This window comes from Lutra lutra, chromosome 14 (assembly GCF_902655055.1).
Source record: "Lutra lutra chromosome 14, mLutLut1.2, whole genome shotgun sequence".
NCBI lineage: Eukaryota > Metazoa > Chordata > Mammalia > Carnivora > Mustelidae > Lutra > Lutra lutra.
Window position 1 is genome coordinate 82924552 of NC_062291.1, and position 22807 is coordinate 82947358.

A 22807-nucleotide genomic window follows, 5' to 3' on the forward strand; every position below is an offset into this window, starting at 1 on the left:
ACCTTGCCTCCAAGGCAGTCAGGAGGCCTTGGGGAGCAGCTTCTAGAAGTTACTTCCAGGGTGGCGGCCTCGGGGCAGTCTCAAGCAGACCCGGAATAGATGACTGAGCCAGGACCATCAGCATGCATGGATAGGCAGCTGTCCGAGGCCTGGGCTCCCTGAAGTCAGGTAGAGGCGGAAGCAAAACCCCAAGATCCCGCACGTACCTTCAGGGACCTCCCTGAATGTCTTTGGTGTAATGGGAAGCAGAGGCCCCGTCTCGGGATTTATCGAGAAGGCACACGCCTGGGGGAGGCTGGGAGCCTGCTCCGGCCCCAACAAGCTGTGGGCAGAGGAAGGAAGGGCTCTTCCACCTGGAAAGCAGCGTGGCTCTGCTGGGAGACCCTCCCAGGTGTGTGTGGAGGGGGGCGGAAGTGACCCTGAGTCTGCCTTCTGCCCACCCGTGGGGGCACAGGGCACGACCCTGAGAACCCTGGCTCACACGCCAGAATGAAACCCGGGGTGACCGAAAGGAATTCCTCCTGTCAGCTCCAGGAATGGAAAGTGACTGCATTAGGGCCAAACGCTGACCCAGTGGGCCTACCAGATGGGCCGCAGGAGACGAAGGAAAGCACGAGGCCAGGAGCAAATGATCAAAGACGTCCTTAGTGGGACATTTCCATTGTTAATAGCAAACACCTGGGATTCAGAAGGAAGCCATCTGCGGCACATTATAATTCATGTTTTTACATGTGAACTTTGACCTCTGCTCCTCCTCCCTGGAAAACAATTAAAGCACAAATGTAATTTCCTAAAATTTTTAATAAAGAAAGAGGCCAACTGCGCTCCACCGGTCCGTTGAGAGGTACAGGGGAGGTCTCTGGACGTTTCCAGAAATCAGACCTCTCACTTCTGTGTGCTGATGGTGGTTTCCTCCTGAACCCAGGCCTGCAGAGTGGGGGGGCTCAAGGCAGGGGACCCGGCCCATCAGAGACTGTGTCTCAGGTGAGTTTCTCAGCTTCATTGTAAGAAAAGGCCCCTGTCTCTGCGTGGGCTCATCAGGGACTGAGCTCTGGCAGATGCAAACAGACCCCGAGGTGAGTCAGGGGCAGTCTGCATGCCAGAGAGAAGGCTGTTCTCTTCCCGCCGGAGCAGACAGACCTTCTCACTGTGGCAGGCAGATTTTGCCAGTTGCTGCTGCCTCTTAGAGTCTGTAATGGGGAAGCCACTTTGAATCAATTATGGTAGAAGAAGTAGTCATGCCAGATACCTCCAAGCCACCCAGCCAGGACTGAAGTTTGCGTGAGTCCTGTCCTTGTCTCACTGAGCTCCCGACACTGGCCTGGCCCCTGACTCCACCCCACCCTGCACCCCTGCACCCCGTGATTTGGAGCCAAAGGTTCCTCCGCTCAGACACACGTGGGGAGGCGCGGAGGAATGGGCCGAGAACCAGAAGCTGTGGGCTGACGTCTGGAGTCTGATCCACACTACCTATGGGCCGTAGGCTCCCCAAACCTTGGTTTTCTCCTATGTAAAATGGAGATGATTATATTGCCCTTTTCTCATAGGCGTGATTAAATGAGAAAGGAGATAAGAAAGTTCTCTGCAGACCAGGGAGTGGTCTGTGAAGTCTATAGGGCCTTACTCTTTTTTTTTTTTTTTTTATAAGATTATTTATTTATTTATTTGACAGAGAGAAATCACAAGTAGGCAGAGAGGCAGGCAGAGAGAGAGGAGGAAGCAGGCTCCCTGCTGAGCAGAGAGCCCGATGCGGGGCTCGATCCCAGGACCCTGGGATCATGACCCGAGCCGAAGGCAGCGGCTTAACCCACTGAGCCACCCAGGCGCCCAATAGGGCCTTACTCTTACCACGACTTTTAGATTTTCTATTTTTGAGCCCTCTCCTCCCACTTCAGCTAAATCAAGCAAAGGCTTTCAGGAGAAGCCGCTTTGAGAAGGACTTCACTTTTTGGAAGCAAATTGCTCCTTCCACCCTGCTCTCCAGAGTACATCTGAAAAAAAGGCAGTGGATTCCGTCATTATTTACCACCCATTTCCCTGGGTTTTCTCAGCTCTTACTATAAAAGACAGCCATCTCAGAACCTTCTCTCCAGAGGTTCAGCCATTATACAAAAGGTGGAAAGACGGCCTCACTCTGCATATATCTGATTGTGCGGCAATCACCATCTGTCCGTCTGTCCACCCATCATTCCACCCACCATTGTTTATTCATCCACTGACCCATCCATCCTTCTTCCAGCCATCCATCGGTCCTTCCTTCTACAACCATTATCCATTCACCCACTGTTCCTTGCTTCCATCCATTCCTCATGATCCACTCATCCAAGCACCCATCCTTCTAGCAATTCAGCCTTTCATTCAGGAAGTACTTACTGCACTTCACCACGTGTCAGGCACTGTTTTAGGTGCTGGCAACTAGGCAAGGGCAAAATACACACAATTTCTGACCTAGCGGAGCTTGAGGTGGGTTCTGCTGGATATTGTTGATGGCAGAGAAGCCTAAATGTTTACCCTTGACCTCACCCTGGAGCCTCCGTGCCATATGACCTGGGGAGAGGAGGAAGCCATGGGTGTGTGTCTGTGTGCATAGGAGGGGGAGGGAAACATTGGCAGAGTTTCAGTTATAATGTTTTCACACATGTTCTACCACAAATAAAATGCTGGATTAACGAGCAATGACAGGAAATAATTCTTTGCTGTTGTAACATAACTTGAAGGAAGTCTGACGAACTAAATGTTTTAAAATTGGGGCAGCTCGCCTGCCTCCCAGAAGTCATCCAGGGACATTGAGCTGTACTGAGAAGGCTTCAGTCTCACACAAAACCCAAACATGGCTGGGGCCATGTCCATGTGGCAAACTCAGAGGTAGGCTGAATGGCCCAGTTCCCCACCACTCGTCCTCAACCTTAATGCATACAGCCCAGCGGCAAGGAGGTCCCTCGAAACCTCCATCTGGAAGGTGAGCATGCTTCTCTCTGACCATTACCCCAGGACACATGCCCTTCTCCTCTTCCTGAGGTTTAGCTGCTGCAAATTTTTATTTGAGGGAAGTCCTAGGAAAGTGGGAAGGCAGGGGTTCAGTACCTGGCAACTCAGCCTTATGTCCTGGAACTTCCGGTTGGGTAGTTTTGGAAAATGTAGGCAGTTCACTCAACTTTCTGAGCCCCAGCTCTCTTCTCTTTAAAACAGACATAGCCATACCCACATGGTTTACCAACGCTCTAGGACACTGGAATGCAATCCTCTAGGGGCAAAGTCAAGTTTTCCTACGGGCATTTCCCCCAAACTGGGTTATTTAAGAAGCAGGGGCTATGCCGACCCAGCTCTCCAGCTTGACCTCTCTGTTTTGCGTCTAGCTTAAGAGAGGAGGAGGATTCTACTGTGCCTGGGCAGTGACTTTTAGTACTGGGGCACTGCATTAAATGTAGCCAAATGCCCGTATTTTCCAGCGAGTACCAGCTATTGACACAGAGAGGAGTAAGAACATTCTCCGTATCGGTGTGCTTTCTTGAACTCTTTTCAAGAATCTCTCCTGCCAGTTCCCTTCCCCATTATGATAATGTCAGGATATAGCCAACAGAATAACTCTGGCTGGATAATTAAGCCGATTCTGAGCAGCAGTGTTTAAGTGTTATTAGAGTCCCTCATTCTGTCCCCTCCTTGGATAAAGATTTCCATTTCCCCCTCTACACTTTGAAGACTGAAGCGAAGGCTTTCTTTAACCTTTCACTGAGAAAAAGAAATAATCATCTTTAAATGAAGAGTTAATACAGGAAAATGATTTCCCACAAACCCGTTCTTTTAAAATCCCCTTATGATAAATGTATTTCATGATCTCAGTTCCTCAGCGTTCAAAGTGGGGGGTAAGTTTTAATTATGTGTATTTTGCACTCTTCAAGAATGCGAGTTCTACAGAGAGTACAGACTTCCCGAATACATCTAATTTCTATCTATTCCTAATCACATCCCAAACTCTGAGGAATCTTTCACTGAAAAACTCCCTTTAGTTCCTTGAAACACATTTTCAGATAGAGGTCTCCTCAAACAGAAAACCAGTTTTCCAGTAATGTGAGCTAGAAAATCTTGGGCAGCCTGCCCAACCCCGTTCAGTTCTTCAGGGTTCAGACTGGACTGTGTTCCTGGACGTCTTCCCTGCCCACCATCCCTTTCAATGTTTTGCTCCTCGTTCACAATGAATTCTTGTTGTTTTTAAGTGTGAATTGGTATAACGGTTATGTCAAAAAATGTCTCCTTATCTTGCAGTGGCAGTACTTATCGGTGAGATGCTATGAAATCCAGGACCATGTAAAGAGACTAGACTGACCCTGCAGGGAGCCTCATGGCCCCAAAAATGTCCCCCGGCAGAGTCCTGAGGTTCTAGCACGTAATCAGCACGGTTTACTTGCCTGTCATCCCACCGCAGGATGAGTTTCCAGAAGCTTCCTGCCTTCTGTGTCTGTGCCCTCACTCTGCTCCCCGGGACTTGGCACACAGGGGCACAGTAAATACGAGCTGAGTAAATGAGTGGTTTTGTGATGACTGGTTGCCTAACCCCATTTCCTGCAGTGGGCTGGTCCTGAGTCAGAGGCAGGCCTGATGTCTTCTTAGTTTTCATCAGAGAAGGTTGAACCCGGGTGGAGGCCATCCAGATGTGCTCCGCGTCCAGACAGCTGTGTAGCAAGTAGGTATGCAACGAATGTTTCCTGAATTGAACTCAATGGGACTGAATGAACCGATGATACCAACTTTGGAGGACACAGCGTGGCGATGCTTTCGGCTTAAATGTGCTTCTTCGATCCAGTTGGAGATGTTACTCCTGAATGTCCAACCTCGGCTTAATGTAAACTATTTACACCGCTTGAAGAGTGAGGGGCCATCCTCCTCTGATTTCCTTAACCTGTGTTATACTGGGCGTGCAACACGCTGCTCTCTGTTCTCTGTTGGCAGCTGCGGAACATTCTTTGCTCAGGAGCCATTTGCCAGTCTGGACAAAACAAACCCAAACAGCTCCAAACCCCTAATCTTAGCATCAGCCTGAAAACTATGCAGGAATTCCTTTCAGACACACACACAAACACACACACTCGTGCACACACGGAGTGTGAGAGGGCTCTTCCACGGCTCTTTGAAGTCGAGGCCTTAAAGGATGCTTACTGTAGGGACAGCAAAGTGAACTCCTAAACAGAAGAGCACTTCGTACATCACGTATGCAAGGCTGGAGAAGCGAGGGTGTTGGGGGAGGGGTGCTCCGCCCCATGTGCTAAAGCAGGACCCTTGTCACTGAATTCCAAATGCCTATTAATTACACAAAAATAGAACTAGAATTTATAGCCTATCACTTTGGCATCTTTTTTTTTTTTTTTTAAATAAGAAGCATACCCTGCCTTTTTAAAATAGACACAAACCCCTTAATTTGGCAAGCGATCCTAGCTCAGACACTGGTGATCTTAGAAGGGAAGAAAGCTTGAAAGGTTAGGTCAGATCAGATTACTGCTCTGCCTAAAACCCTGCAAGGACTTCTCACTGCCCTGGAGACAAAACCTCCTTCCAACCTGGTGGACCCGGGCTTTGCTTGCTCCTACTCCTCCCAACCCTCCTTCTCTCCAGCAGCACCAGCAACCTGTGCCCCCAGGCCCCACCCCCATTCTGACCCAGCCCCCGACAAGGCCCTGGCCTGCTGTCAGTACTGCCCCCCCCATCTCCTCCGCCCAAACCCAGGTCTGCCCCCACCCTTGCAGGCTCTCTGACCCGCCCTTCCTTTTGGTCTTCACTTCAAGGTCACCTCCAAGAGAGTTCCTCCCCAAGCCCCTAATTCAAGTGGGGCCCCTCACCCATGTGTTTCCTTTCCATCCTCTTCCTTTGTGTCTTTCAAAGCTCTTTAACCTGTGATTTTCAATGTACTGTTTTTCAAGTCTGTCTTCGCCCAGAGAGTGCAAATTCCACGAGGCGAGAAGAATGCCCTGTTCCTGGCTGTCACCCCCACTTCTAGGAGAGCGTGTGAGATCTCGGGTTAGCATGCGTCCCAGACTCAGCCTCCTTCCCCCCACGACAGGCTCCCTTCCTCCAGCTCTTTCCAACAGAGAACTTCCCTCAAAAAAATAAAGGAAGCCCCAAGAGCACTTCTTGAATGCCAGCACTGCTTCCTGGGGATCCACTCTGGAAGTGACATTTACAATGATGTTAAACATCTTTTTCTGCATGTGTTCAAACGATTCACATTTTTCTTACTCCCCTAAGTGTGGCTTCATCTGCCACACTTTCAGCCCCAGTGCTCCAAGCAGCTGACAAGCCAGTGGACCCCACTGAGTCTAACTCCCACTCGAACCCCCAGATACTGCTTTTGCCCAAGACTGCTTTCCAAGACAGGTCTTCACGTGAACTACGCTCGCGCACACTTCTAGACCTTTCCAGGCATTGCGGTCATTAATGGTACGACCTGTCAGGAAGCCCCTCGGACCATCCCTGCAAGGTGTTGCTGACCTCACGCCGCCGCCTTGAAGCGGGCGTGGGCACGAGCGTGGTTCTCCCCGGACATCAGGTCCCATTTGTCAATGACGGGCAGGTGCTGAAGGTTCTGAAGTTCAGATTCTGGAAAGTCTCGATAAAGAAGACACAAGGCATGCTAAGGGCTATGCTTTCCCCCTTGCCACCATCTGGAATCGGTTCTTTCTGATTCGGGGCGACCTGAATATCACGAAAGCAATCAGGATTCACCTCTTTTTGGGTCCCCTTCGAGGCTAAGGCTTGAGCAACATTTTGAACGTTTGCTGCTCATGCCTGAAACCAGGAGTGCGGAGGAAGTTGGGGGAAGGTGGGTGTCTGGCCAAGGGCCAGCCTACGCTGAGCCGTTCACACTGAGACTGTGGGTGCGTTGCTCAGTTACTATTCTGTGGCACTGGTGGTGCTTCCAGCAGCTCCGAACAGGGATTCTGGAAGAGGCCCTCCATGATTTAGACCCCGCAAGCTAAGTAACAACAGTACTCGCGCTGCTGTGTATTTGTGGAGTGATTTACAATTTACAAAGACATGTGATCTCATTTAATCCACTCACCGCTCTCGAGGGGACCCCATGAGGTAAGGGAGAGACCACATTGGGATAATATGGCAGATTAAAAGCAGCCTGGAAGTTCTACAGTGGGTGATGGATGGCTGAGGGTTGCTTGGGCGGCCTGACCTCCCCCTCGCTGTGGGTTTTTGTGATTAATTCACCCACTTGCTTAGGAAGTTTCTTTCCATCTGAGAAAATTAAAAACACCACTCTCTGGACGGGAATGTGAGATCATAAACGAGAACCAAATAGAAAAGATTTATACAAAAGCACAAACTCAGCAAAAGAGAAAACTTAGAAATTGCTAATAAGGTATAAATCAAGTAAAGGCTATTAGAAAACTCCTGGTAAAGGGAAAAAATACACCTTTGAAATGATTTGCTGAGCTCTTAACAATAGTGCTTCTACCTATGATTTTCAAATATCTCCGGGGTAATTTGGCTCATATCCTTAAACACTGCCATGAAGACTTTCTAATTTGAAGGACTTTACACAAAATTACGGGGAGCATCAGAAAGTAGGTCTTGCTATTGTACCTCCAGAATCACATAATTCTTAGAGCTGTAGAGTCTTCCTCGTCTGTGTCTTCCCCAGGACCATGAGCACGGGGGGTCCAAACAATTTGGTGACTATGTGAACAAGTAGGGGGAAGGATGGGTGGATGTACAGAAGAGCCGATGGAAAGATGGGTAGGTGGATGGATGGCATGAACAGTGAGGACATGGATGGGAGATGGGTGGGTGGATAGAGTGAATATGAATCAGTGGATGGACAGACGGACAGAAGGTAGGAAGGAAGAAGAAAAACTGACTCATTTTCTTGATGAAGAATGGTTGACACCAGAGGGGTTACTCCCTCGCCTGTATTACCCAAAACAACTGGTATCAGAATTGGGGCTCTCAGGGCACTTCAGTCCTACTCTAGTGTCCCCAGCCTAGATTTTCTTCTCTTCCATTTGCCAATTTTATCAAGAGTTCTGAAACATTCACGAGATCGGTCACTGGGAACCACTTCCGGAGGCATGTAAGCTGATACGTTTGTGTCTATGTGATCAGCAGGGAAATTAAGCAAGCAGTGAGTTTTCTGTAGCCACTTGGAGTTCATCAAGAAGGAGAAAGCATGAACACCACTCAGCTGTATGTTAACTTCCTACAAACCTCGTTGTCTGAGACCCTCACGGCACGCTGGCCAGTGATGCTGGGCTCTGTCGGGCCTGCTGGGATATTGGAAAAAGAAGACACCTACCGGCCACTGGCCCAACTTCACACCCTAAGAAGGAATTCTTTGTCCCAAATGCCCCCCAAATTGTTATCCTACCTCTGCCTGGACAGTTTAAATGAGAAGGAGCACACACTTTCTCGGAGGAGACTGCCTCCCTTTGGGGAGCTCCCTGGTTTGCATGTAGGGTTTTATAATATTTCGCATCCTATTGGTGTTGGCCTAAGATGCTCTCGTTTTGGGCTTCGGTTCCTGGCTTCAGTTGTCACAGACACAGAGCAGATCCCTCCACTGGGTCTTGGTAACTCCCTTGAATTGTGCTTAAGACGGAACCAGGAGTAAAAAAGATGCCTCGTGAAGGCTCTGTGAGTGGTGGCGGTGAAGACAAGCAATCATTTGTTAATCAGGTGACAAGGAGGTGCCGCAGGAACGTCCCTCAGGTGTGGCAATGTCCTGGATATGAGCTGTGCCCTTCTGCCCAGTCTGTGTTTCAGGGGCAACATGGAGCACCAGGAGCCATTCGATAGGAGCCTCCCAAAGCTATTGTTCGCAGAAGCAGAACCTCCCTCTGTAACAGTCCACCCCTTACACCTCTAGCAGGTGCCCCCCAACCTGCCCCGCCCAGGGCTGGCCCCTTGCCAGCAGGTCTCCACAAAGGCCAGTCTTAGGGCTGCCAGCCAGGACTTGCTTCCTGCTCCAGCATTTCCTTCCAGCAAACTCAGAGAGCAGGCTTCACCTGGGAAGTGCCACGAAGAGAAGCACTGGGAAGGACTCATTTAGGTATAAAAAAAGATGCTTGTAAAAAGCATTTGTTCTCCTTTCCTAATGAACAACTCCCCACATGAGCACAGCCCTCTAGTTTGGGACAGGGCCTTGGAGGCATCAGGATCTCATCAGAATCTGTACTCGATCAGTCCACGTGCCGTCTCTTTCCACCTCATTTGGATGCTCCCTTAATGAAACTGTCTTCCTTTTTCCCTGGGCGAACAGAGTCTCGAGTTTCAGAAAGGCATTTCAAAGGGAAGAACAGCATGATTTACTGACATAGAGATGTCACTTCATTTAAACCTCTCAAATTTGATAAGGTGATGCCTCAGAGGTGGGGACACTGCTAACCCCCCGGTCCCCGCTAATGATACACGTCAGGCACACCGGCCGCAGGGCCAGCCCCGATGATGGAAGAAGCTCTCCCCAGCCAGCATGCTCTGAAGGCCATGTGACCCATCTAACCCTGCCCTCTTTGCCAAGTGCATTTTCCCAGCCCTGGGCTGGTGGGAGCACTGGAGCTGTGGGCTCAAATAGAAAACCGGTGCTCAGACAGTAGGATAATTTGCAATTTCTAAACAAAGACACATCCATCCCTCCCCACTCGCCACTTCTCAGGGAAGAGGTCAGTCCTCCTGCCCTATGGCAGTGCAGTCTGGTTGCCTGTGACCCACCCTCTCAGATGAGCCCAGTCTGCTCTTGCTACTTAGAAAGGGATCTCCTTCTAGAAATTTCTATGGGTGGTCTGGTCAGAAAACCAGGGAGACTTTTGCTTAGCAATTTCCCAACAAGCAATTCAACCTGTGGCAACTCCGAAAGCGGCCGGAGTGTTGGTACTTGCCCTGTGGAGGGGTTCATGATGCAGCCTCCTTTGTCGGCAGCCACGCTGCAACCACAGCCTCGCTCCAGCGTGTCGTGGTTCATCCCGAAGTTGTGGCCCAGCTCATGTGCCAGGGTCACGGCGGCGCCAAGGGGGCTGTCTGAATGGTCCTCAAAGCAAACACAAGAGCACATGTATAGTTCACATCTCCCTGGCTTTTCCCCCAGCCGTGTCCATCTCTGTCCCCCACCATTGATCTTTTGTTAACATTTGACCCAATCCAATCCCCTATAAGGAACAAAACATAGAGCCCCATTATTTGGTTCAAACATAAGTCAGAGATGTGACCTATTTTATGAAACCAGCTCAGGGGCCCTTCTGCAGAGGAATGCACACATGTAGGACTCCTTATGTCTTTACATGAAATGTTCAAGGCAATCATCTCTATTCTGTTTCCTGTAGTCTCTTACAAAACATCTTTCTTGGGGCACCTAGACGGCTCAAAAAAAGTACTATTTTACCCTAGACGGAGATGAGGCTGATGAAAAGTTGGGAGGGGAAGGATACTTTGTGACATTCTCAGTAAGACCTGAGCAGGGGCTACTGAGCATCCCTGCCCCTCCCCGGCCACCCTGCCCCATCAACTTGGTAGAGAAGGATACTTGGAAAATTCACAATAATTCACAAAAAAAGCAAGTCACATTGAGTAATCTGTTCGAAGACTCAACTGAATTAAGATTATAATCCAGTTATGTGTCACTCTTGCTGGCCCTTGTTTTGACAAGTGAATTTTAGAGATGGGTAGAAGCACCCTGATTCTGTGACGGTTGCTGCTGGGGGCTCACTCAACTCTTCGATGGGTTTTGGAAGGTGGTCTCTCCATTCAGGGAGCATTGTGCGGCCACTCCTAACTTAATGAACTACATGGATGATGTGGCTAAGTAGATATTAGAGATTATTGTTACTTAAAATATCATTATTAAATTACTAAATACTAATTATTAAAATATTGTTACTTAACTTGAACAAACTAAAATTAGCTAATTACTGAAGGTGATTTGCAGAAATTGTGCCTATCAGTGGTCTTTTTTTCTTTCTTTCTTTCTTTTTTTTTTTTTTTAGTTTCAGGAATTTGGTGAAAAATAAATAAATAATAATTTTTTAGTTATATAAATACTATAATTCCAGCTAAATAAATAATTTATTCAACTGGAATTTAGTGATAAATATCTATTTATTTATTTTATATTATATTTATTTTATTAATTTATAATTTAGTGATTTTAGAATTTAGTGATTCATCACTTACCTATAACACCCAGTGCTCATCACATCAAATGCCCTCCTCCATGCCCATCACCCCTTTCGCCCATCTCTCCATCTACCTCCCCTCCAGCAACCCTCAGTTTTTCCTCCATAGTTAAGAGGCTGTTTTGGCCTTATTTTATTTTTCCTTCCTTTCTCCTTTGTTCATCTGTTTTGTTTCTTAAATTCCACCTATGAGTGAAATCATATGATATTTGTCTTTCTCTGAATGACTTATTTCACTGAGCATAATATACTCTAGCTCCATCCATGTCATTGCAAATGGAAAGGTTTCATTCTTTTTGATGGCTGCATAGTATTCTGTTGTATATCACTGTACATCACTTCCTTTTCTATTCACTGGTTGATGGACATAAGGGGTCTTTCCATACTTTTGCTATTGTTGATAGTGCTATCAACGTTGGGGGGCATGTGCTCCTTCGAATCACTATTTTTATATCCCTCGGATAAATACCTAGTAGTGAGTCGTTGGGTTGGAGGGTAGCTCTATTTTTCACTTTTTGAGGACACTCTATACTGTTTCCAGAGGGGCTGCACCAGCTTGCATTCCCACCAACAGTGTAACAGGGTTTCCCTTTCTCCACATCCTCGCCAACATCTGTTGTTTCCTGTGTTGATCATTTTAGCCATTCTGACAGGTGTGAGCTGGTATCTCACTGTGGTTTGATTTGTATTTTCCTGATGATGAGTGATGCTGAGCATTTTTTCCTGTGTCTGTTGGTCATTTGTCTGTCTTCTTTGGAGAAATGTCTGTTCATGTCTTCTGCCCATTTCTTAACTGAATTCTTTATTTTTGGGGTGTTGAGTGTGGTAAGTTCTTAACAGATTTTGTATACTAGCCCTTTATCTGATACATCATTTGCAAATATCCAGGTTGCCTTTTAGTTTCATTGACTGTTTCCTTTGCTGTGCAGAGACTTTTCATCTTGATGAAGTCCCAACAGTTCATTTTTGCTTTTGTTTCCCTTGCCTCTGGAGATGTGTCAAGTAAGACATAGCTACAGCAGAGGTCATGGAGGCTGCTGTCTGTGTTCTCTAGGATTTTGATGTTTTCCTACCTCACATTTAGGTCTGTCATCCATTCTGAGTCTATTTTTGTGTGTGGTGTGAGAAAGGGGTCCAGTTTCATTCTTCTGCATGTGGCTGTCCAGTTTTCCCAACACCATTTGTCGAAGATATTGTCTCTTTTTCCATTGATATTCTTTCCTGTTTTGTCAAAGATTAGTTGATCATAGAGCGATGGCCATCAGTGATGTTTCTAAAAAGGCCTGCCAACCACAGGGCAATAAAGGCACCCAGAAAAGAGATAAGAGGTTTTCCAAAACACTTCCAGGAAAGAGTGACCCTGAGTTTTGGAGAAAGCATCGTTCCTGACACAGATAATCTTTGTGGGGCCTCTTCTAAAGGCATGTAGATAAACAATTATACAGGCTGTTGCTCGCTACAGCTGTAGCTGACTCCTTCCATAGCCCCGAGTCTCACAAGAGAATAGCATATCAAGGGATGAAGTTATTCTTAGAATAGATGAAATTCCTAATAAATTACTTTGCTTAGATTTTACAGTTTCCTGTTGTAGGAAGCTTCACAAATATGTTTCAGGAAATCAATTCTCAAGAATAACACAGGTTGGCAAACAGAATGTAGCCAACCTAGGAATGTGAAGGGTTGAATTTAGCATGCTTTGGCACAAAATTCAAGGACTTCGTCCTTTAAAAATTATTCTTTATTTGATTTTTTTGTATTACTGAGTTTCTTGGGTTTGTTTTTAATTGCCAAATTGTTTTACATTCTTTCACAGATAGGTGATTATGAACAGAATATCTCGCAAGAGACCCTGATCAACAATTTACATTTCTAATAAGAAAAAAAAAAAACCCTACTTCTTTTTCCCCCCCTATTTCTTTATTTATAGCATTATTCTCAAACCAAGGCTGTTCTAGTCCAGTTAGATACAAGGGCATGGCTTTAAGTTACTAAAGCCAATATTTGCTCCATCTTAAAAGAATGGAGAACCAGAAGAGGAACTCATCTCTTCAATTTGATTGGGATTCCTGCTTCCTTGCTACATGATTTCCTTCCTCTTAACTTGTGAGTCCTTGAATGGGGCATGGTCACATGAACACCCACAAATTTAATTTTAGAGACACAACAGGAGAGGTCTAGAAGTTTTAGGTCTGGTCAAGAGATAGATCTCATGAATTTTGTAGAATTAAAGGAGCTGTAGACTTTTGTCCTACGTTATGCTTCTCTTGTGTGTGGCGTAGACAAAGGACGTGTTTGCTGCCAGGTTGGTCAAACATATTTCCTGTTGATTAATTTTGGTCTTGACTTGATTACCACTGCAGTACACATATTTGCCTATAGTTCCCACGTCCATTTTCACCCACTTAAAAAAATAGCCTTTTCTGTATGTATTTTTTTATTCTGTTCAGTTAGCCACTGTATAGTACATAATTAGTTTTTGATGTAGTGCTCAGTGACTCATTAGTTAAGTAGAACACCCAGAGCTCATCACAGCACGTGCTCTGTGTGCTTTCAAAGAAGGAATCTTGATCAAGTGCTTGTATGGAAACAGAATGAGGGATATGAACTGAAGAAAGCCACTTAATGTGATCAGGATGGTTATAAAAATGTTTAAATACCCCAAACAGAAGAACCTGCCATACTTATAAGGAATTTAGTTTCAGCTCTAAAAAATATTTATACCCATTTTAAGTGGCAAAGTCAGTAGCCACTGACCATGGAATCATAAAACAGAAAATTACTCCCTCTTAAAATTTTACAGGCTGCTCTGTAAAAATACAGTCAGGATCTGACTTGAAATTAACCCAGCAGCAACAAAAACCAATCTTTCCAATGACTTCCATAGCGGGGATCACATATAGGGCTTGTAGGTTCAAGAAAACCAGAGGGCAGCTCCTTCGAGCCAGAAATCCAGAGTGGGTGCGATCCTCCCAGACGGCCACTCCCCCTTCTTCGTTTAGTGCCTGTTTATATGAATTACCAGTACTTACCAGAAAAGAGGAAAACATTAGTATATTCTCTAAGAAGATTAGGTCAGGCACTATGTGGAGAGAAAACCATAGTCAGCAGAACCTTACTCCTTCTGCTCTTTAATACAATGGAGTACTCAGCCATGTTCTGTTTGCAAAAATTGTGGAGGAAGTCATGGTTTCTTAGAAGGGCAATGTTCTGTTTGTTTAATGGAGATGCCAGAGTAGACTCAGAACACCCCCTGTCTGAGGGCTGGGGCAAAGGGGACACTGCATTTTCAGAGCAGGGACGGTGCCAGAATGAGGTGAAACCTCTTCTTTAATTGATAGAATGGAGCAGGGGTCCCCTGTGGGGCAGTGTATCAAAGCTATTTCCCTCTTAAATTCATAAGAAATAAGGCCTAAATATTCTTCCAATTTTGTTCCCTTTATAAACATGTAGAGCCCCAAAATGAAAAAAAAAATTATCCTTATAGAGCAACAAACCTAGGTATCTGCCTTCCAAGGTTAATGTTATTATGAATACAAATTGGACAGCAGCTAGGAGGTCAAGCAAGCATTTGCAGTGGTAAATAGTTAAAAAGCTCAGACTTTTGGCTGTTGGGGCTGGAGGCAGAACCATTCAAAATCATTCTGGTAGTAATGTTTGGTGATACCACAGTCCATCTAAGAAACTGAGTGATGAGGGCAACCCCAGTGCCCCAGTGCCCTGGTTCATCTCAGTGCTGGGGGGAGTCCTGGATTGGAATGATTTGACCAAAATCCCAGTTGAAACTTTTTCTCCATAAGAGGGGTAGACAGGCTTCCACTAAGTTATTTTTTACACACTCACCTAACCTGTGTATGACCTGATGCGTGGTTTGGTTTTTATAAATAGTCCCTAAAATATTATGGGATCTAGAAGACCATAAATAGAGCTAGAAAAAGGTAGAGTTACATATAAGAAGCATGAAGGGTAATGGCCTCCTTTTACAAAGTTGGTAAAAGTAGAGCTGTTGGAGAAATGCAAGGAGGTGAGTGGAACATTGCCATCAGCCCCTTGGTGCCCTCGACTTACCATGACGATTCCTCCTGACTGCTCTGCGGTACACATGCTCATGATCGGTGCCATGCCAATGGTCGTCCCTTGGAAATAAACCCCACTGAGAAACAAAAAACAAAACAACTTTCTTAAATTAATATAGAATGAGGACATTTCCTAACATTAGAAATCATTTTGGCCATTCTTGCATTCCAAAAAGAAGAGCACGGACACGTGCAAAAGGAAGAGAGCCACAGGGGGCATGTTTACAGGTGATTTGTGTCCTTAATTCCTCACAAATGTATTTTGCATTGTGGTCCCATAATCCCTTCGGATTTTTGTTTGCAACACTCAGACCATGACCAGTCATGACCTTTGTACTTATGAGTTGTATCCTGCCTATTTCCTATGGATTAGAGGGTCCTGCTCCTTTGAAACATGTGCTGATGGAAATGGTAGGAAGAGAGAATCACTGGCAACTAAATGAAATGCGTGTGGTGGTTTACTAGATTTTCTGTTTTAGCTGAACTTGGTTTCCTGTGAACCATTATAATTAATCCAGAAACCCAAACTCTTTCAAGTGTCTTGCTAACAAAGCTGGCAACAATGATGGTGGTGGAGAAATGATTGATCCTCTGGAGCCCGTGCAGAATAAAAACCCACGTCGGGAGGAAGCCTCCGCACCCCTGGAGGAAGGTTCCAGTAGGGGATGTTGTAGCTTAGGTGCAGGCTTCCCCCCATGAGGATTCTTAATGTGGAGTCTAATGACATGAAGCCCTGTTTAATGCCAGTGCTCTAAATGTGACCCTCATGCATTAAAAATGAAACATTGTTTGTATTTATTGAATCTCCTTTAATGACTTACTCATGTTACCTTGACCATGTACATACATAGCCTATACATACTCTGTTTGAAAAGTCAGTTATTTTGACAGTGTTCGACTGGACAAAAGGGAATAAGTCTATATAAAATCTTATCTGTGTATATATGTATATGTTTATCCTTCCATCCCTTCCTATCATACTCATATGTGCAGTAGTTGAGGTTATATGTTTTATATTTACATCTATATAGACCATTTTAACAGATACCATTATATATATATATATATATAAATATATATATATATATATATAAAATAAGAGGTTAATTTATTTCCAGATGTTCAAGTTGGACAGACTCCATTTGGGAAAAAGAATTAAAACAAAATACTCTGACTCAAAATTTCTAAAATGTACTTTAAGTAGTTTGGGATTAATCAATGCATAAAATTTAAGGCAACCGCAAATATCCAGGGTGGGAAAAAAAACAAACAACCCCATGAAAATGACCAGAGTAAATTATCAGGGAATGCCAACAGCCTTAGTTCATACATAGGCATTTTCTAAAGTGAGGATGGGGTAAGAATGGTTTTTAACTTCCCTTAATTTTTTTTTCAAAGGTTTTATTTATTTATTCGAGAGAAAAAGAGAGAGAGAGAGAGAGAGCATGCACACAAGCAGGGGAAGGGGCAGAGGGTGAGGGAGAAGCAGACCCCCCCCCAAGAAGGGAGTGGGGCTTGACCCCAGGACCCTGAGATCAGGACCTGAGCTGAAGGCAGATGCTTAACTGACTGAGCCACCCAGGTGTCCCATCTTCCTACAATTTTTTAAGGAACTAGATATAACTTGCCAAAGAAAAATGTCTGACCCCGAAGCTTCCAATTCAGTGAAATGAGCTGCATGAGAACATAGGAATAACAGCATCAACTGTTTAAGGGTCTTAATAAAAAGTTGGTCAATTTGGGGAAAATCTACTCCTTAACAATGTGGATGATAAGAATTTTTTTCTTTTAAATATAAAGGTGTTTGAATATCTTTCCAATATATTATATTATAGCTCTACTTTCCCTCATTTTATTATCTTCATGACCCGATACTACTGTTGCCTTCTCCCAGCAGATTGGGGACTCCTGAGAGCAGGGAGGCTTACAGTGCTGGTCATCGCTATGTTCAAAGGACCTAAAACATACTTGCTTCCTGACTGGTGCTCAATACACACTGGTTGAAAGAACGCAGACCCCTAGGGTCCTCTGATCTAGAAAACCAGAGTCATGGCGAAATAGGAGGAGGAATGAACATTTCCTTTCTCCAGGCATCTGGCAATAATTATCCTAATGCATCATCTTTACATCTTGCATAAACATTTTTCACTAATAGTGAAAGAAAATGAGCTTTTTTTTTTAAATAGCCTACTCAGGGGGCGCCTGGGTGGCTCAGTGGGTTAAAGCCGCTGCCTTCGGCTCAGGTCATGATCCCAGGGTCCTGGGATCGAGCCCCACATCGGGCTCTCTGCTCAGCAGGGAGCCTGCTTCCCTTCCTTTCTCTCTGCCTGCCTCTCTGCCTACTTGTGATCTGTCTGTCAAATAAATAAATAAAATCTTTAAAAAAAAAATAGCCTACTCAGGACATTTTATATTAAGACAAAGACTAGAAAGATTTGCAGAGAGGAAAATGTCCAGGTGATGAAAAAAGAAAATAAGACATCTCTTACAGGGATAGGTTTTCTCAGGGATTCAAAGGAAGGCTTTCCTGATGGACCCCCAGTTTGGTCAAGATCAGTGCCCCACTGATGTGGACTGGAAAGCACCCTGGTACAAGGTTCTGCAGTTTTGGGGACTGCCAGGTGATGCTAAGAGGAGAGGGGGGTTGCTGAGGTCACTCTTTAAGCAAAGCAGAGACAATGGATCCCCCTACCTGATGAGCTGGGCATTGTCATGCGATTTGCGAGGTAGAAGCTTCATCTTTCTCCAATCCAGAAATTCATGGAGGCTTGTGAATGGGTCCTGACTTATGGAGCATTTGTCGATGTCATTCCATACCTCCACACCCACCAGCACTATCCGAATGTTCAGGGATCTGTAAAACTGACCAAGACAGGCACCCTCTGGGGATCACGTTCATAAGAGCTCAAAATGCAGAGTAGAACATATTTGCATGTTTTGAATTTCACTGACATGGGTGAGAGAAAGATCTCTGTGCTCCCTCGTTCCTGCGGCACTGGAACTTAAGAAGTATTTGCAGTGTCTGATGCAAAGTGATGTGTTCATTGGGTTTCCAATGTTGTTGACCAGTTAGATGCCAAAGTTCATAGGCTTTTTGATGTCGGCCCTTACTTGTATGGAAGCACACAGTTCACATGGTTCACTGGCGATTGAAAATGTGCAGATAAATGTGTACTATCCCTAAAGTAGCTACATTATACCTAAAGACTGCCCATGAGTAACTACTGTGGGAAAAACAATGAGGGAATTAGGATCTTTCAGACTCTCTGCCAAGGACAATATGTTCCTTTAAAGCAAAATGTTCTACCTATGAGTTACTGAAAATGAATCTGCAGTAATTTTTCAACAAAGACTCAAACCTGGCTGATGTGATCACATTCCATCACTTATAATCTACCTAGAAGGTTTTAGTTAAATGCACAAATCAGTCTTTTGGAACAATAAAGCCATATGCAGAACCCTTCTTCTGGAACTTCAGTGACCATCTTCTTCACAGCCGGAAATTAGCTCACCACCGGCATCACGGGAAGGATCTTCAAGAGGAAGTTCCTGTTTCATAGGCTTGTGAAATCAAGCTTCAGATATACACCAAAGCATCTTCTCATTGCCTGTCTGTCTCCTGTCTTTATATACTCCCGACTTGACTTCAAACTACAGCCCTTTCTCCACAAGCAGATCATCCAGGGGTAGAGGTAGGAGGAGCAGCTCTTCGGATGGCTAAGGGATAGTCTGGTCTGGGACAAGATGACTGGTCAGGACAGAGGGAGGATCTACCCACTGCCTCCAACTCTCCCGCTGCCCACCATGTGCATTACAACAAGGAGGTGGCTCTGCGTTTGGGGCCCATGGGGTGAGGACATGGGATCACTGGGGTGGTGTAAACTCTTTGAGTGCCCATGATGGGTGAGGCGAGATGCAATGGGCAATGGGCACGTCCTCATTTTCTGATACTCCAGGTAGCCCAGGAGAAAGATGTAGCAGCCCAAGTCAGGCTTCAGATGTGAGCTGGCCCCATTTTATGCTACACGCATCTGGGACAAGTAGCAAAAGTCACAGAGGCTTCTCATTGGATGGTTAAGTGCCATCTGGATATGGCGAGTTAATGGGCCATATGGTCCCCAAGTCCGAGCATCTGACCCCCGTTCTGACCCACCGGGGGCAGGCTTATCGCTTCCCCCACCGATCTTCCCGCAGTCGTCTGGTGAGCCTTAGGTTAGCCCAAGGCTGTGACTGGAACACACACAACGTCACAGAACGTAAGCTGGCCGCAGCGGTCCCACCGGGCTTCAAGCAGATCACAATTAATAAGTTAATGAGACAATTCTCCGACCTACATGCAGCCCAACAGCTTGTTTTCAATCAAGAAATGCTTGCTCTGTGGTATGGACTTGCAAACTCCCAGCCCAGGCTTCCCGGGCAGAATGAAGCTCCCGGACTCTTCTGGAACTCTGGCTGCCCGTGTCCGGTTGCTGCCCTTTGGCCGGGAGACCACACTTTGCACTGTGTCAGGCAGAGGTAACAGTGATCAGGAGGCAGAAACGTCCGAGCTCCAGGGCCGAGGTCCACACCAGCTCGCTAAGCCCTAACTCAGAGCCAGATGCCCCGTGTGGGCTTCACGTGGTCATCTGTGAAGGGGACACTGAGTTTGCCTCTGACAAGGACGGTTGACTAAGGTCTGTAAAAAAGCACTGTTCCTTAGAGCTAGCGTCGGTGCTGGCCAACAAAGGAGCTTGCTGTGGAATGACGGGAGAGAAGCTGGGCGGGAGCCTGGCAGCAGCCTGCCCAGCCCATGCACCCCAGAATGTGGGGGTGCAGCCTGAGAGCAGCGGCATTGAGTCACCCACGGACACCGTGGCAATGGGCATTTGCTTGGCTCCTGCTGTATACCAGGCTTGTCCCTGGCACCGAGAACAAGGATTAGGACACCCTTGTCCTTGGCTCCCCAATGCTCAGAGGTCAGCAAGAGGATCAAAGCTGGGGACACTTAGCCACTGTGACAGTCCACTCCAACAGACTGAACTACCAAGAAAGGGCACGAACAGGAGGTTCACAGGGTGCTGTGCTGAGGGTCAACGAAGCCTTTCTGGAAGAAGAGGGTCTGAAAAAAATGAGTGGAGGAAAGAGCAGACCCGGTGGGGTCCGACGCAAGAACCTGTACCCTTCAGGTGACCGGCTTGAGAGAGGGGAAAGGAGACTCCCATGAGCTGGAAAATAGCTGAAGAAATTAAATGCACAGAAGATAAGCCTGTTCAGAAGCAGGTCACAGAGGGTCTGTGCCAGTGAACCTGCCGCTGGTGTTAAGCTCTTACTGGATACGAAGTGGGACTGGTGGGAGGTGAAATGTTAAAGCGGCAAAGCCTGGGCGATCACATACGTCCAGTGCTCTGCCCTGCAGGCGAATCAGGACCCGGGAGCGCCTCCTCGTTCCTAGGCATGAGCTTGGCTTCCGGCTATGAGCATCGGACCTGCTATCCATGTTTTATTTATGGTGGGGCTGGTTTCCAGGATGCTTCAGAATGTCACCTTTGTACTCAATGACTTCCTGGTCTTTCAGTCTGGGATGTCCTTCTCCCTCTTCCTTTCAGGCCAACCCAGCCAGCCAAGCAGTGGTTACTTCAGAATGGCCAAGGAGAGCCAAGCTTTATGCAAATGAGGAAGTTGCCACTGGAACCGTCATTGTTTTGGGGCCTAGATACTCCTACTTGGAGAGAGACAGAGGTGAACTTTTGAACATCTGCCAGAGCTCAGGGCTGGTCAGTTGGCAGACTTGGGTGTGCAGAGTATCTGGAGGAGCCCGGGTCCCGCAACACGCTCTTCAGGGTCTGCTGGGGGTGGCTGGATGGGTGTGCTCGGCCATTCAGCTCTCTCTGCCAGGCTGGCAAACTCCATGGAGTCCATCAGGTCTCTCCTGAGGTATGTGGTCCTTTAATTACTAGTGCAAGTTATTAACAACTCCCCGATTGCCAAGGTACCCAGGCAGCCATGCCTTTAAAAGTTTCCCTGTGACTCCAACGTGCGGGCAGGTGTGCGAAGCCCTGTGTTAGAGGGAGGGTGGTCAGCCCCAGGCGGCTGGATAGCTTTGTTCCTCGGGGGTGCAGCTGGGGGGCAGCGGCTCAGACAGGTTCACGCTCTCCTTTCAAACAGGTAAAGAGTGTTGCTGCTTTCCTGCCCCCGGGATTAGCCCAGACTTCTGGGGTTTCCTCCTGGTCTGGATCACCTTTGCCAAGGGTGAGCTCCCAATCTCCTCGTTCTCAGTGAGCAATCTTCCAACAGTTGATTGAACCAAAAGCCAATTTCCGTGTCTCAGGATGGTGGAGCCTATGTGTCACTTGTAAATGACAGCCTGCCCTCAAGGGAACTCTGGACATAATCCAGGGATACCTGGGTTAAGAGGCCTCTTGGGAGTTCTCCAGAGAGTCAGTTTCATCCTACTGGGGTTTTGGCTCTAACTGGGGAAAGTGAGACCCCCCCCCCCAAACAACACACTGGGATTCTGACCAGAAGAGAGCCTGGAGGGAGATGTAGCCCAAGGCCACCACAGTCCAGACCTTGTGCACGGGTTGGCATCTGCCGGAGCTGCTCCAGACTGGGAATTCTGTGCTCAGAGGAAGGGCAAGTCATTGTTCCAGCCCAGGACCAGAACCCGGTCTCCCTGCCAAGTCAGACGAGGTGTGCTCCATTCCCTCCACCCTGTTTCTAAACATTTACGTGCTTTGAATGATTTAATTACCCGAAAAAGAACTTACCTTGTCAACGTGATTAGCAATCTCTATTAATCGCTGCTTAACTTTTTCCAGATCTTTTCCTTGCCTCTGAAACTTAATAATTTTAAATGTCAGCATTAACAACAGCAAGAATATCAATCAAATCTCATCTTCCCAGCTCCTGGAAACGTGAAGTCTTAAGCTTCCCAAACCACCCGGGACCCTCCACGGCTTACAGTGAAATGAGTTCCCATCCTGACGAGTAATTTCCCTGTCTGGGGACTTTCTGCAACTCCTTGAAATTTGCCCAAGCCAAGTGCTCAGAAGACAGTAACTTCTGCGATTTTTCCAGCCTCATAAATGATGGAGGCCGTGACATGTTTTGGCAGAGAAAACAGACAACGAGAAGGCAGTCCAAAGCCATTTTTCATATCATCAACTTGATTTTAACTTCCTCAGAAATTTCCTTTATATTTGTTTTTTAAAAATTAAACAGTAAAAATAATAGAAACTCATGGCACCAAGTCAAACAGCAAGGAGAAGGGGGAAATGTTAATGAATTCCCCCTCTCCCCTCTCATCTGACCTTCCTGCATGGGAACGATTCTCTGAGCAACTCTCAAGCCGGTTTCATTCATAGGTGTCGGCTGATTTCCCGAGAAGAAGTTGCCTGACTCATAACTTGGACGGAAGGAAGAAACGAGTGCAGAGAAGATCGTCTAAAATGATGGTGTTGGAATTGGAAACTAACTGGAGAGAAATCTAACCCAGCATCAAAGCAGGCTTCAGAAGGTAGGGTTTTCTGCTGTATACCCCCGCGGCCTGGATTCTTCACTTCATTTTGGGTCAGGAGGGATGGGACAATTTTG

General features: G+C 46.4%; 1 protein-coding gene across 1 annotated transcript in view; it reads right to left on the reverse strand.

The window, feature by feature from the left end:
* ADAM12 (ADAM metallopeptidase domain 12) overlaps positions 1 to 22807 on the reverse strand; it is a 354460-nt gene that overhangs the window by 61489 nt on the left and 270164 nt on the right. Inside the window, exons 8-11 of the mRNA XM_047702993.1 lie at positions 21982 to 22053; positions 17928 to 18097; positions 15228 to 15312; positions 9873 to 10021 (exon numbers count right to left, since the gene is read on the reverse strand). Coding sequence (XP_047558949.1) covers positions 9873 to 10021; positions 15228 to 15312; positions 17928 to 18097; positions 21982 to 22053 — 476 coding nt within the window. The remainder of the gene's footprint in view (positions 1 to 9872; positions 10022 to 15227; positions 15313 to 17927; positions 18098 to 21981; positions 22054 to 22807) is intronic.